This window comes from Emys orbicularis, chromosome 9 (assembly GCF_028017835.1).
Source record: "Emys orbicularis isolate rEmyOrb1 chromosome 9, rEmyOrb1.hap1, whole genome shotgun sequence".
NCBI lineage: Eukaryota > Metazoa > Chordata > Testudines > Emydidae > Emys > Emys orbicularis.
Window position 1 is genome coordinate 18,470,145 of NC_088691.1, and position 14,431 is coordinate 18,484,575.

The 14,431-nt window shown below is 39.9% G+C and overlaps 1 protein-coding gene across 2 annotated transcripts in view; it reads right to left on the bottom strand.

The window, feature by feature from the left end:
- The window catches only part of AMMECR1 (AMMECR nuclear protein 1), a 106,510-nt gene that overhangs the window by 10,411 nt on the left and 81,668 nt on the right, over positions 1-14,431 (bottom strand). For both annotated transcript variants that reach the window (XM_065410360.1, XM_065410359.1), the window contains 2 exons: positions 7,258-7,348; positions 5,237-5,333 (listed from right to left, as the gene is read on the bottom strand). In XM_065410360.1, the coding sequence (XP_065266432.1) occupies positions 5,237-5,333; positions 7,258-7,348 (188 nt within the window). The remainder of the gene's footprint in view (positions 1-5,236; positions 5,334-7,257; positions 7,349-14,431) is intronic.

Here is a 14,431-nt window from a genome sequence, read left to right on the forward strand (position 1 = left end):
ACTTGAACACTACCTGAGCCCTGGACCAGCTCTTGTCTTGTCAGTCATCTAGATAAGGGTAGACCTGCACCTCTAAACTTCCTCAGGAAGACGCCCACTATCACCATACATTTTGTGAACACCCACAGAGCTGCAGACAGGCTGAATGGGAGGACCGTAAATTGGTAGTACAAGTGGTTCACTATGAATCTGAGGAACCTTGTGTGTCCTTGATGTATTGATATATGAATAGGCATCCCTTTAATGGAGGATGGTGTACCAATCCCTGGGATCCGGAAAGGGAATAATTGTTGAGCTGACGCAGGTCTAAAATCGGTCTGAGACCTCCCTTTGCCTTTTGGATTAGAAAATAATGGGAGTAGAAACCCTTCTCTCAAATTCTGCAGAACCGCATCCACAGCTCCCACCCGAAGCAGAGATTGAGCCTCCTGGGCCAGAAGTTCTTTGTGAGAGGGGTTGCTGAAGAGGGGGAAGGAGGGAGAGTGGGAAAGAGGGGTAGAAATAAACTGGTGGGTGTATCCCACTTCCACTGTGCTCAACACCCAAAGGTCCATGGTGATACAGGACCACACGCTGAGCAAGTGGGAAAGTCTAAAGGCAGTTTGTGAACAAAGGAGAAACAGGGTCTGGCTTAGAAGTATAGGACAGAAAGAGACCTCGAGAAATCTTCTGGTCCAGTCCCGTGCACTCAAAGCAAGACTAAGTATTATCTAGACCATCCCTGACAGGTGTTTGTCTAACCTGCTCTTAAAAATCCCCATTGACGGAGATTCCATAACCTCCCTAGGTAATTTATTCCAGTGTTTAACTACGCTGACAGTTACGAAGCTTTTCCTAATATCCAACCTAAACTGCCCTTGCTGCAATTTAAGCACAGTACTGGGCGGGCTGTTGGGGCCTATAGTGCTTCCTTGAAGGGTGCTGATGTGTACAGTCCAAGGGACTTAAGGGTTCCCCTGGAGTCTCTTAATCCATGAAGCTTCAAAAAGTACATCCTGCAGGGTTTGCTGGACCTCCTGTGGGAGTCCCAAGGACAGTAGTCATGAATTCCTGCACATGTCCACTGCCAAAGCCGAGCCAGCCACATCCAAAGCGGCTTGCAATGAGGCACCTGCCACTAATTTTCCCTTTTTCACCAGTGAGGAGTACTCTTGCCTAACCTCTTGTGGGACCAAGTCCTTGAACTTCTGCATGGAGTCCAACATGTTAAAATCATACCTTCCCAGCAGTGCCTGCTGGTTTGCAATTTTGAGTTGTAACCCCCCTAGTAGAATAAACTTTCCTACCAAACAAATCCAGTTTCTTTGAGTCCTTTGATTTTGGGGTTGCACCCTGATAGGGTGACCAGATAGAAAGTGTGAAAAATTGGGAGGGGGGGGGAAGGGAAGGTAATAGGAGCCTATATAAGAAAAAGCCCTAAATAGTGGGACTGTCCCTATAAAATTGGGACATCTGGTCACTGATGATCCTGTCTTACTCTCTCATTGGCAGCGGATACCAGCAGGGATCCCGTGTGGGAGGGAGGGGAAGATGGGTGTAAAGGTGCTCGTAACCCTGGGAAGGAACAAAGTATTTTCGCTCAGCCGTTTTTGACGTGGGTGGAAGTGATGCAGGGGTCCATAATGGCCTCTCAGTGAGGCCGGGCTACTTTTGATGGGCCTGCAGCTGCTAAAATGTCAAGTAGGCTACGGGAGGATTCCTTCACTACCTTCACCTGTATGTCCAGATTTAAGGCCACCCTCTTCAACAAGTCTTGGTGAGCCTTATAGTCATCGGGGGAGCTGACACGCCCGTCCCTGAGACTGCCTTGTCAATGGAGGAGGCGGCCAGCATCAGCAGTGGATACTCTTTGTCCCTGTTGGCTCGGCAGGATCCTGTTAAGCTGGCTCCTGTAATATGGTACTGAACTCGGTACGGGAGTCAAGACCGGGTGCTGCCAGATGAGATGGTGGTGTCCTCCAGCATGGTCGGTACCGATATAGTGTTGGTACTGCACTGTGTTGCAGATGTAAACGGCTCATCCGGTACTGGACTTGAAGGTGCCTGCGTAAGTGCCAGAGTCAACAGTGCAGACTTCTGCAGTACTGAGCCAGAGGAGTGACCTGGTTTAGATCTAACTCTACTCTGGTCTCCATGCCTGGCCATCCTCGTTGGTGATTGGTGCCAGGACTCAGGTATGGCAGGAGAAGCACTCCTTACCAACGCCCAGGCACTCGGTGCCGAGACTCACCAACCTGGCTCAGATGGAGGTCTCAATGCGGCTCCATGAGCAAAAACTTCAGCCTGGCCTCCCGATCCTTCTTTGTGCGAGGTTTAAAGTCTCTGCAGATCTGGCAATGGTCCCCAACGTGAACTTCTCCTAGGCACTTAGTGTAGGTAGGTCAGGAGCATAGCCTTGTTGCAGGAGGCGCAGGGCTCAAAGCCCGGTGACCGAGGCATGCCTCAGCACCAGAGAACAGACAAAAACTCTGCTAAATCACCAAGTTACAGAACTTCACTAAAACGAATTACAACTAACTATACAAATATAAGAAAAAGAAGACCACTGATACAGCTTGCCAAAGGAAGGTCACTGGAACTGCTATCCATCACGGGCGGTAAGAAGGAACTGAAGGGGTGTGGGGCCAGCTGGGTGATTTATATTGGAACTATAGGCGCATGGCATCAGAGGGCACTTGAGCCGCCCTGACGGGTACCACAGAGGGAAAAATTTCTGGTGACTGTGCTCGGGGCGCTTACAGACTTACGGTGCAATGCACACGTGCAATCACTCAAACAGGAACTACAGTTCCTCGAGAGAGAACTAAACTGTAATCAGAAACTTCATTCCTTTAGGGTGAAGTTCTAGGAGAGGGTGTGTTTAAGCACGGGGGAGTCTGAAGGGTCAGCACAGCGCTCAGGGGGGTAGGCAGCTTGACAGCAGGTTCCTGCTTTCAGAAGAGGGTGCCAGAAAAAAGGTTAGCATCTCAACAGTATGCTTAGGGAACTAAGGATTGGAGCCGTGGCTGGACTTCATTAAGGCTCCAGCGGCTTAAAACACACAGGAATGCAGAGACACAGAATTTTCCCTTCACAACAGTCCAGTGGGTAGCCAGCAAAGGGGCAGATGGCCAGTTCTGTGCTACTGGGATCTTACTTCTACTTTGGATGGTCACACATGAAAATAAAGGACAGACATTTTGTCCTGCCTGTTAGTTTCTTTTCTTCTAGTTTCAGTACTTGGGGTGATATACATAAATAAATAAAAATAAATGGGACAAGTATTCCTACATCTCTCTCTCATGTTGCTATATTGAAATAAATGAAAAAAAGTGGCTGTCTACAAAAAGATGAGGGAAGTAATTCTATATTTAGCGGTCACTGTACTGGTATCACTGTTGGAGTAATGACATCTGGAGCTTTCTACAGAGGACTGGCTTTTGTTATGAATCTGAGTGACAAATCTACCTGCATGCAGAAGGGAGAATCCAAATAGGAATGAGACACACAAATTATAAGAAAAGAAAATTAAAACCCACACAAACCTGTCTTTCCTTTTAAAGTGTCTAAGATACTTCAAAACAAATTCTTAATCTATGGGGACATTCAAAAATTAAATTAAGCGTTCGTTAGGAGGCAGGAAATTTCATGCAGTTTTAGTAGAGAAACAGGTTCTGGTAACACAGATAGACCAAATTTGACTTTTGCTCAAAGACTGAGCCCAAGCAATAATGCTTTGTATAATATATTGGCCTAGTGTGGGTAATCATGACTCTCTGTAGTGGCTTTTCTCGGAAACCATGCAGCCCAATACTTAATTCAGTGCTATAGGTAGCCTATCCTTTGGTGCTGAAGATCCTAAGTTCTGTTCCTTCTAATGTATGAAGGTGGGTGGTTACCACGTGGCTACCCTGAAAATTTCAGACAGAAAGAGATCAGTGGCTTGCTAAGGACACATATATTACTCTTGTTGTGCCTTAAGAGGATCTTTAAGTTTTAGTTCTGCAAAGGAGTAGTAATGAGAGATTCTTCTCCATGGTTCTTTTGGGAACAACATGTCCAGGGGTATTAGTGCCAAATGGACTTTAGAAGGCCTTATTTTACTACAGCCTCATGGCCCATTGATGATCAACATATAGAGAAAGATCTTATTTGAATAGACATAATGGCTTGAGAAAAGTATTGACAGCACGATGGTTAACTGGTGTAGAACGTCGCTACCACCTTTGGAAGGAATTTAGGGCAAGTGTGTAGCACCACCTTATCCTTAAACCATTTTGTATAAGTGGGTCTAGTCACTGAGGCTTGAAGGGAATTAAGTGTCTAAAATGAAGTAATTGTCACCTAGGAAAAATCTTTCTAGAGACATTCTATTAGCTTTCCCGTCTCCAGGAATGGTTAACTATTACCAATGGTACCTTTGGAGAAGTGAAAATGACTTACTTGTAATTCTTTTTTCTCTGACTCTTAGTAGATAATCAGCTGATCAAATGGAGAGTTCTGCAGTCTCTCAATTTTGTAATTTATTTATTTTTCAAGTTTATAACAATGTACCTCTCTTGGGGCATGCAGAACTGCCCCTATTAAAACCACATTTCTACATCATCCAGTTGACGGTGTGTCCTCTACAAATGAGAAGGTAATCTCAAAGCACTAAAAGTCAACAAACACTGCCTGGTTTGTGTGGAGGGAGTGACATCCCCAGCCCAACAATATAGGGACTGTCAGCCTAATTAACCCAGCTGTAGGGGTAATGTATCACCTTTCTTTCAGAAAGGTTGGGAGGGTAATGTTTCCTAGCAGGGGCATATGAAGCATCTGCACAAGCTGAACTTTAGAATTTTGAATGGTGAAAGTTCCTAATCTCTCTCGAACCCTAGAGGAGATATCTATTACACCCAGTGCACTAACTTTGGAAAGTAAGAGCTACCACACCCCTATCGTTTTTCCAAGTTGCAATCTTTAAGCAGCAGCATGAAATAAAATATACAGAGGACTCTTGGAAAGACCTACATTAAACAGCAATTCATTCTTCCCTTGCTGAATGTTGTGAACTCCTGTGATGATTAATGGAATTTACAGACACACACCAAAAGAAGAAAGGACCACTGTTGCAGAAGGAAAGATATTGTTAAATCTGTTACTATGAAGGAAGACTTTATCATCAATATTTTAGCAGATGTCTGCAGGAAATAAATAAATTTGGGGCAATACTGAAATAACAAAACATATCTGTAATGTAGCCCCTAATACATACCTGGTCAGTTTTATGGTTTTCCTGAACTCATTAGTAATTGGAGCTTTGTAGCCTCCTTTCCTCAATAAGGAATCTATGGTCTGAATGTGGTCCCATCCTGTTGAGTTTTATCAGAATAAATATCAGCAAAGAGCATGTAATTAAACAGACTTTACATTAAAATATTACTTCATGTTATATTTTTGCATCTACTCTGCTGACGTCCATTATAAAGATTCCCATAGATCTGTAACATGTAAATTCCTGTGTTCCTAAGAACAGCCTCTTGCAGGAAGTACTATATACAGGATTCTTCCTACATCAAAGTAAGTTTATTGTGCAAGGCAAAGTTCTTGCACATAGTTTAAAAGTAGATCAATACAGCCATGCTTTCTGGATATGGAAAAACACAAAAATTATATCCTTCCAAAGTCTAAAGGCTGTAAAAGAAAACAAGGACTTCATCCTACTATGGCAAGGTCGTGTATCACAGTAACCCTTTAAATCATATTGAAATAAAATACATAGAACCATTTGAAAATCAAGTTTCTAGTGGAAATATTGCATGTAAGCAATCTTAACTGGCTCAAAGTGTGCTTTAAGGGGTGCAGGTGGAGGACAGAAAAATCCCATGCCTCATCACCAAATGGTATGGGGTCTCACAGACCTTTCTGTAAGTGCCACTGTTAAAGTTAACAGCAATTTTTTTTTTCCAATTTCAGAATTACAACATTAAATAGTTTGCTGGCGGTTGGCTTATACATTTTTGGAGTATTAACCCACAAATAGTTTAGGTTAATTATGGTTCTCCTCCAACAAGTCTTTTACACTATTTTAAAGCAATATATAACGATCAAATTTTGAATACATGGTATCTCAATAATATGTAGAAAATGAACTGTTATTGATAAAACTGTTAGATGTATTTCAGAAGTACACAATTGCTTAGATTATTCAGATAGGTATCTAACAGGACTAAATATATCATTTTGCTTTGTCTGTTTAATAAACCACATGTATAAAAACCTGTTTTTTTTAAAGAACCCAAAATTATATGTATAAAAATTTTGACTAAAGAAATTCACATAACAATTACATTTTATAAATATAGTATGAGCTGTCTTAAGTGACCATATAAGGGCTAAGCAAAAAACACTTTTTCCTGAAAGATGCAGACTATAATTACAGAACAAACAAAACTGTACTGGAAATCTTAGGGATAATTGTAAGTGGTCACTTATAGACAGGGAGTTGAATATTCAAGGTGATCCTTAGTGCAGGTTTTTCTTTATCTCTTAACACAACAAATTCAAACATAAGGAGACAAATGCAAAAACAATGCAAAAATGAAAAAAAAAAAAACCCCGAGTCACAGCTAGAAGAGAAAACATTAGTAAGTAGTTAGCGGATCAGCACCATACTGGTATTAAACAGAACTAGTGTATTTTGTTCTTCCAACTGATGAATTTATAAGTCTGTGCCTCTTTTAAAAGGGTCACACTTTCATTTACAAAAGTATTTTGGGACATTCAGTATGAAACCAACTCCCTTCTACCCACCCAAGAAACAATGGGAAGCCAAAGCTCTTAAAGAGGATTAAGTGACGGCAGTGAGAGCCTAACGAGAGAAAAACTTCAGTATTGCAGGTTGAGAAATAACTCCACTGTTAAGATCCACGAGCAGTCATCCCATCACTAAGTTAAACGGGTTTTGCATTTCACTGATTGTAGCAAGTTGGGTGTATGAAAAATGGCAGCTTTTAATTAGCACTGTCCCACCCCCTACCTCTTTTATTTTGCATATTGCTGCTACTTTACTGTTTGTTTATGACTTGCTTAACAAACTGCTACAATTTATTGAAATCTTCCCAATAAAGGGACTGATTTTATACAGGCATGTAAGTGGCATTTATAAGAGTCATTCCTTACAGTTAAGTATTGCTCCATCATCTGACATCAGTGCAAGGTCAAATATTGCATTTTAGGTTTATATGTATATTTAAATTCTTCACCAAATCATATGAAATAAAGTGCAACAATGACCTTGCTCCTTTGCAACCTCCGGTAAGTAGGTGGCGGTGCGTTTTGATCCTTTTTCATTGATGAATTCTATTCTAATGCCATGTACACCCACCTGAAAGAAATTGGCAGTTTTATTAGTACATTTAAAAATAATACAAGACATTTCTAACGTGAAATATCCCAAGATGTGAGCCTTTTAAAGAAAGGTTTACCCAATTTTAGATTAAAAAACAAACAAAAAAAAAAACAAACAACATTTTCAAGGTAATTCTGAAGTGAATTTAGCCCTCTTTAATGGCGTCCAACTGACAGCCTGGCCAGGGCAGTGGCAGTGCAAGCATGCCCTACAATGCCCCACTGAAGTACTTCATCTCTGACGTGAAGGGAACACCATTTGAGGTGAGAGTACTTGGTCTCCATGCCCATTCAATGCTTAACCTCTCTTCTGATCCTGCCAACGGGGGTGTTATTAATGGGATGTGAACACCTGTCCACCAGAAAGTGAACCAAGTTCACCAGTTCCATTTCATAGGCAACCAGCTGGTCTAATGACTTGTGGCCATTAACAGCTGGGATCTTGTCTGAACTGGCAACCTAATGGTGAAAGTTTTGAGCTATTACCAATCCCTTGAGCCTTCCAGTTCATGAAATTTCCACTAATGTATGAAGAAGAGGGGTACAGGAAGGAAAGGTATTTCAAAGCTTTGGGAAGCTAATCAACTTCAAATTCAAATTTCCATATATAGCAAGACTGTTTTCTAGTGTAAGGTCTACTGCCTACAATGAAGAAACCAACATTGCTGACAGAAAGGAGTGACATGCAACTTTCATGAGATGTTCCAAATTCCTATAAGAACTAGGCTGGTGCCCTTTGAGGCACTGTTTGCAAAAGTAATGCATGTGTACACAGCACTTCCCTATTTTCAAGGGTACAATAATTCTGCTGTAAACACATGCTCTTGATCAGTTTGTCGTAAGAGGCCTCCAGCTGGAAGTGAAATTTCTTACCAAAATTTAAACAAGTTTTCAGTTACTTTTAAGTTACACAAATGTAAACATAAAATGTTAGTAGCCTCAGATTTTTATTCTTGTGCTCCTTAAATTTGGAAGTCCTCAGGTGCAGGTGGAAACATGAGTATTGGGAGTTTAAAAGCTTATAGTGTTATTTGGTTTAGATACCTGTTTTTTGGCACAAACTAATTTGATTTCAACAAAAAGTATAGAAAGATTTTTAGAATGAAGACTTACTCTAGAACAACTGCATAGCAACCAAATTCAAAACCAAGGATTAATATAATGGAGCACACAGGCTCACCAGGGCCAACTGTCCAATTAACACACAGATATTTCAAGCTAAATATTATACAAAGATATTTTTGCTCTAGCATCTTCATGTGGCTATGAGTGTGGGGTGAGGGGAGGGAGATTACTCTGGTGACCTTGACTTGAAAATCCTCCTCCTCTTTATCAACGCACCATGTCTTAAATATGATGAAACTTTTCTGAATGAAGAAATGAAGATGTGAATCAATAACACCTTCATTCAATGATTCACATCTTCATTCAGAAAAGTTTCATCTCTAACCTCCTTCATATCAATTAGTCTCAATTAATCTCTTTTACATTTCTGAACCTAAACTTTCAAGTAAGCAGGTGTAACTTTGTTTTAGAAGCCAAATCTGTACTCTTTGAAGGTGTAATTCTGAACCAGACGGTTCTATTATGGCAAATGGAAATTTGGGAATGAAAAGTTTAAGCAGATCTTGTCTAATTTATTCTAGGATCAAGGAAACCAACTAGTAACTTTATGCAAACTGTAAGACCACATCTGAATGATGGGAAACTTCACACTAATACAAAGTGATGCACATCAACATGGTCCATCCATGTGAAGCTCATGTGCCCCCTTTTATTAGTGTAGCAATTTGCATCTTTTTCAGATCAAATTTGCAAGACAAATTGATTAGAGCAGAAAAGTAATTACAGATTGACTAATTGCCAAAATAAAACCCAAAATGTATCCTGACCAAAACATTTGTGTTTACATACAAACACTACCAGTTTTAAATTTTCCTACATACCAGAAACTGAAAAAACATCTATCAGTCCTCAAACACAACAACTGCAACTCCTCTGAAATCTCTTTTTATTACAGCATGTAGATCGGGATTGGGGTCTAGAACAACGGGACAATATGCAAATCCAGTACAGGGTGGTCACTGCCATGAACAGCTTACAATCCAATTTAAGAAAAGGCTCAACAAGTGGGTTTAGCAAGCAATTGGAGGTAGAAAGGGGAGGACATGAGCCTGTCAAAGTTATGTAGCCTAAGGCGCATACAACATGACCACTGATTCCATTTTAAACCTTAACTTTGTTTTAACTTTTCCTATTTCCAATTTGTACAAAAATATTTTATTTAGCCTCTGCATGTGGTAATTTTCAGGCTATTATTATTATTATTATTATTATTATTAATCTACCTGTTTCCACGCTGCTTCTATTAGGCAACCCACAGAGCAGTCACCCAGGGTATTGGTTGTGCTGTGATAACATATATGCACCCTCATCACTCTCCTTGCCTGCTTTATAATAGTAAGCTAGAAGGCTATTGACATTCTCATTGTTTTAATTCACAAATGACAATACTTTTATGGATCCTAAGAACAGATAAGGAGAGCAGTGGGATTAGAATCTAGATGAACAGATATAGTACTTACGGTGGTATATATTCAATTACTTAAGGTATTTTGTAAAATATGTTTTATTTTTAGCATGTCTTCAAAATCAAATTTTAAAATTTTGTAGAATATATAAAGTAAGGTCCACCTTCCTGTGCTAATATCCTGTGCAACAGAGGTGATCATGAAAACCTATAGTTTACAATATTCATGAGGAATTAACCAGAAATACAGTAAAAGCTTTGTTATCTGGCATGTTGGGGGAATGGTGGGTGCCGGTTAATCAAATATTCTGGTTAACTGAGAGTTATACATGGAATACCAATTTTCAAAGAATTAGAATACAATAAAATGAATAAAGTATAAAATACAGTAGTGCAGTACACAGATATTCACCACTCCAGTAGTAGTACTGCACTGCAGAGTGGTTGGTTTCTTGAAGCACTTAGGTGTATATAGGTGAACCTACTGTATAGAAAACTTTTATCTAATGACACTACATATCACTATGGGCAGTGCATGGCGTACACCCAGATCACTAAAAATACACTTAACACTAAAACTATACTGAACATAATTTAATATTTCTTTGGTGATTCAGAAGGCACTTCAAGGCTCTTGCAGTGCCTCAGGGCCATCATGATCATTGTAGATGTGGAAGGTGTAGTAGATTAGGCTGAATCTGTAATGGCCCTATGACACACCCTGGAAAACGCTTTTTTGAATAAATCCCTGATATCAGCTTGCTTGTTTGTCTTCTGCCTCTTTTGCATAAAAGTAGAGTGCAAAATGTGCAATTGCATAACGTCCTGGGCAGTATACTAGTCCCCGTTACTAGACTGAAGATTTGTATTGGGAGATATCGGAAATGCCGGATAATAGAGCTTTCCGGTTGATAAAGTGCCAGATAACACAGCTTTTACTATACTGATGATGTGCTGAATATGATTCAATACCCAACCAACAAATAACTGCACTCCAACAGAGAGTAAACATAATTCTCATTGATGCGTAGATTGTGTGTCATAACCAATTAAACTGACAGAGTTCATGGAAATGTCTTGCTCTAATTATGATGTCCAACACACTCCTGACATACTACTAACCCTGCCCACAACTACACAAGAACATTGCATTGGTATAACCTAACTTGTGAATTTAAACCACTATAGCTAACAACTGCAAACCTCTGCGTGGACATTCTTCTTCTAGTGTAAGTGTGGTTTTTTTTTTTTTTTTCAGTTTTGCTTACGTTGACGGGAACAGGCTTAAATTTTGGGTGGTTGTTTTTTTAAAAACTGTCTCCTGGGTGCATCTGTTCACCAGAAACTCTAAAATTACTATCTAATTTCGTACAGACTGATGAAAGGCCATCTCTCAGTCATTACTATTCACTTTCATCTCATCATCAAACCCCACAGCCACAGTCTCAAGAGTCTTCTACAGATTGGTAGCATTTCATCGAAGGACAACAAATTCAGGATAGAAGACCATTTCACATTATTTTAGGAACCAGAAGCTGACAAAATACTGGCCATTAAGTAGCCTGAATTTGTATGACAGTATGCTTAATGTGGAACTACTGAAGAAACTTGGCTAATTTTCTGTTCTGTCTGAATTCTGACTTTTCTTGATGTCAGGAAGGCTTGTTTCACTATCCCAAAGCTTTTTCAAGGAATCTGAATCACTTTGTGGTGAGAAGACACAGATGATCTTAACAGGAGAAAAAAAAACTGAAAGGAAAAGTACTGGGGAAACCCATCTGCGATTGGGTGTGAGTGACTGAGAAATGATAGCATAGCTTTTGCTTCCTTCTGTATTTTCATAGAAGAGAAATGCAGAAAATGTATAAATTAGTTTGTCTTTCACACATTAACAAGGTATCTACTCCCAAATAGCCAGAGTCTGTAGTACCAAAGCTTGCCTCATGAAACATTTAAGCATATTTCATACCTGTCCTATCCATTTGTAGGATTCAATTTTTTCCTCCCAGGGGCTCCTAATACAGCATCCTGAACCCCTCTCATGGGGTAAGGGATTCAGTGGCCTGAGATGCAGAATGGATAGGAATCTCCTCTTTTTTTTAGGCTCTAAGCAAACCAAACAATTCCCTTTTAAAAAAAGGATTCTGAAACCCACTGTATTGTTTAGTAACCTAGCAGAACTTTTTTTGTGTTTGATTTCCTCTGTGGAGCATTGTATTGTAAGGAAATGTCTCGCTAAATAGTTTAAAGATTCCAACTCTGACATGAGTTGAGAGTAAAGGAATTCAAGAGCAAAAAAGCAACGAGCAAAAAAAAATAATAATTTTGGAGAAGAGGGAATTGCAGTCTGTGCAGGGCAGGGATGACCTTAGTGGAAGGGTAGAGAAATTAGGAAGGTGATTGTAAGAAGGGTGAAGGGAGGAATAAAGCTGAGTTTGCTTTGGGGATGGATGGCTGCAAGGGGAAATGGAATGGGAGAAAAAGTCCCATCAGATACACTGGTGGATGTGAAAGGGTGCAGATCTTACTGCCTCCATGTCAGTAGCATTAAACAGTATTTTACCTCCATGAGCTGCTTCCCCACTTGCCCTCTGGTGTCTACGTTCTCTACTAAAGTATTATCATTCAAAAACATATTCCAGAATTCATGACACTGCCTGTCTCAGACCTTTTTTTGATGGAAAGGCTGTGACACTACACACAAGTAGTCGTTGACAGGGGTAGTGGAGAGATGTCTCGTGGGAGGAAGACTCTGTGTTTAGAGAAATGAGGAGACAATGCATATCTGCCCAGCATCCATTTCAAACCACCACGTGTGTGAACTACTGATGCATAGTGCAATCATATACAGTCATGCGTGAATGGAAACCCTGTGTATTTTATGAAGTGTCTTCATGAACCACTGTACTGAAGTGATCCTTCGACAGTAAATAGAAAAAGGTGCAAACCTTTATAAGAGGTGAAAATGGTGGCAATTTGAAAAATCATATGGGAGCTAATGGCAGTCAATTCACTCATGTCTCCTGTTTACTCGCCTGAAGTCTCTGCTGCAAAGAGGATCTCTCACTGCTTGCTGCAACTGAAAAACTGATCTCTTCAGTTTGGGAAAACAATTCATTAATCAGTGGAAGGAAGATCTATCAGTCTGTTTCAGGGTATAGGAGGCACTCCTGTCCTGAGCCATGTCTTCAAATGATCTCGTCTCTAAACCACCACAGCACTGCAAGCTGTCTGGATCTGCAATTTTGAAATATTTTGACTTCTGTCAGCAAATTGCTGAATTAGCTCCCACAAGATCTCAATAGCATACCTACAGAAGTAAGGTCTCCTAACCAGGCTGATGATTTTTCAGGATGATCTGGAAATGAGCAGTTATACCAGATGGAAGACCCAGAATCTCTCTTTAGGTCATATTCTAGCCATCTTGAAATGTCTTTTTGCCACTGACATTGCATAACTGCAGTTCCCTTAAAAGAAACATGGATGACATAAGCTGTCTCACTGTAAGGGGCATGTACAGTGACACATCATTCTTTTAAGGACTAACATTTCAGTATAAACTTCTTACTTTATATGGAATGCCTGTACGTCATTTATAGTTATATACAGCACCATCACTTGAAAAGCATGGCAGAAAGAACTACAGGATTTTGCCATGTTTCAGGAGACTCATTATATTATGGCCACCTCTTTTGATTCCCTTACCACGTTAGAGGCTTTAAAAGTATAATATTAAAATATTTGACAATACTCCTCTACCCCGATATAACACTGTCCTCGGGAGCCAAAAAAATCTTGCCGCGTTATAGGTGAAACCGCGTTATATCGAACTTGCTTTGATCCACCAGAGTGCGCAGCCCCGCCCCCCCCCGAGCGCTGCTTTACCGCGTTATATCCGAATTTGTGTTATATCGGGGTAGAGGTGTACTCTTGCCTTTCCCACCCTTCCAAAAAAGGTTAGTGGTTTCCCTTATTGAAGTGACTTGAGAAATTTCATAGCGAATATTTTTCTACAGAATTTTTAAACCAACGTATAGAATTCTATAGCTGGGATATAGTTCTCTATTTAATTCTATAGGGAGGATTACAAATTCTATCGAAAGGAATTTATATTTTATTACTATCTAAAGTAATTTCTGTCATATCATATTTTTTTCTTGTTATTAAATTCTATAGGACTTTGCAATAAAATACAGAAAGTGAAATTCCTGAAGTTACATATATACAGACATTTAAGGTATAAATTAGAAGATGGGCTCCAGATCACAACATTCAGATCCAAACTTTCCCAGAGTTTGGTGGGTGTTCTGAGCTGGGGTTTTGGTTTAAGCCCCTCTCTCGAACAAATATGTATTTTGGTCATTTTTAAGCAATATGCTTATTTGATAGGCTTTGAAACAGTTTGTCATTATGTAAAAGTATTTATCTGGAAACTTGAAATGCATATTTCAACTTGGGAAGATAATGATCATTACATTGTACTGTACTAGACGATAGCATGAAGCCAATAAAATATTAGCGTGCATTTAA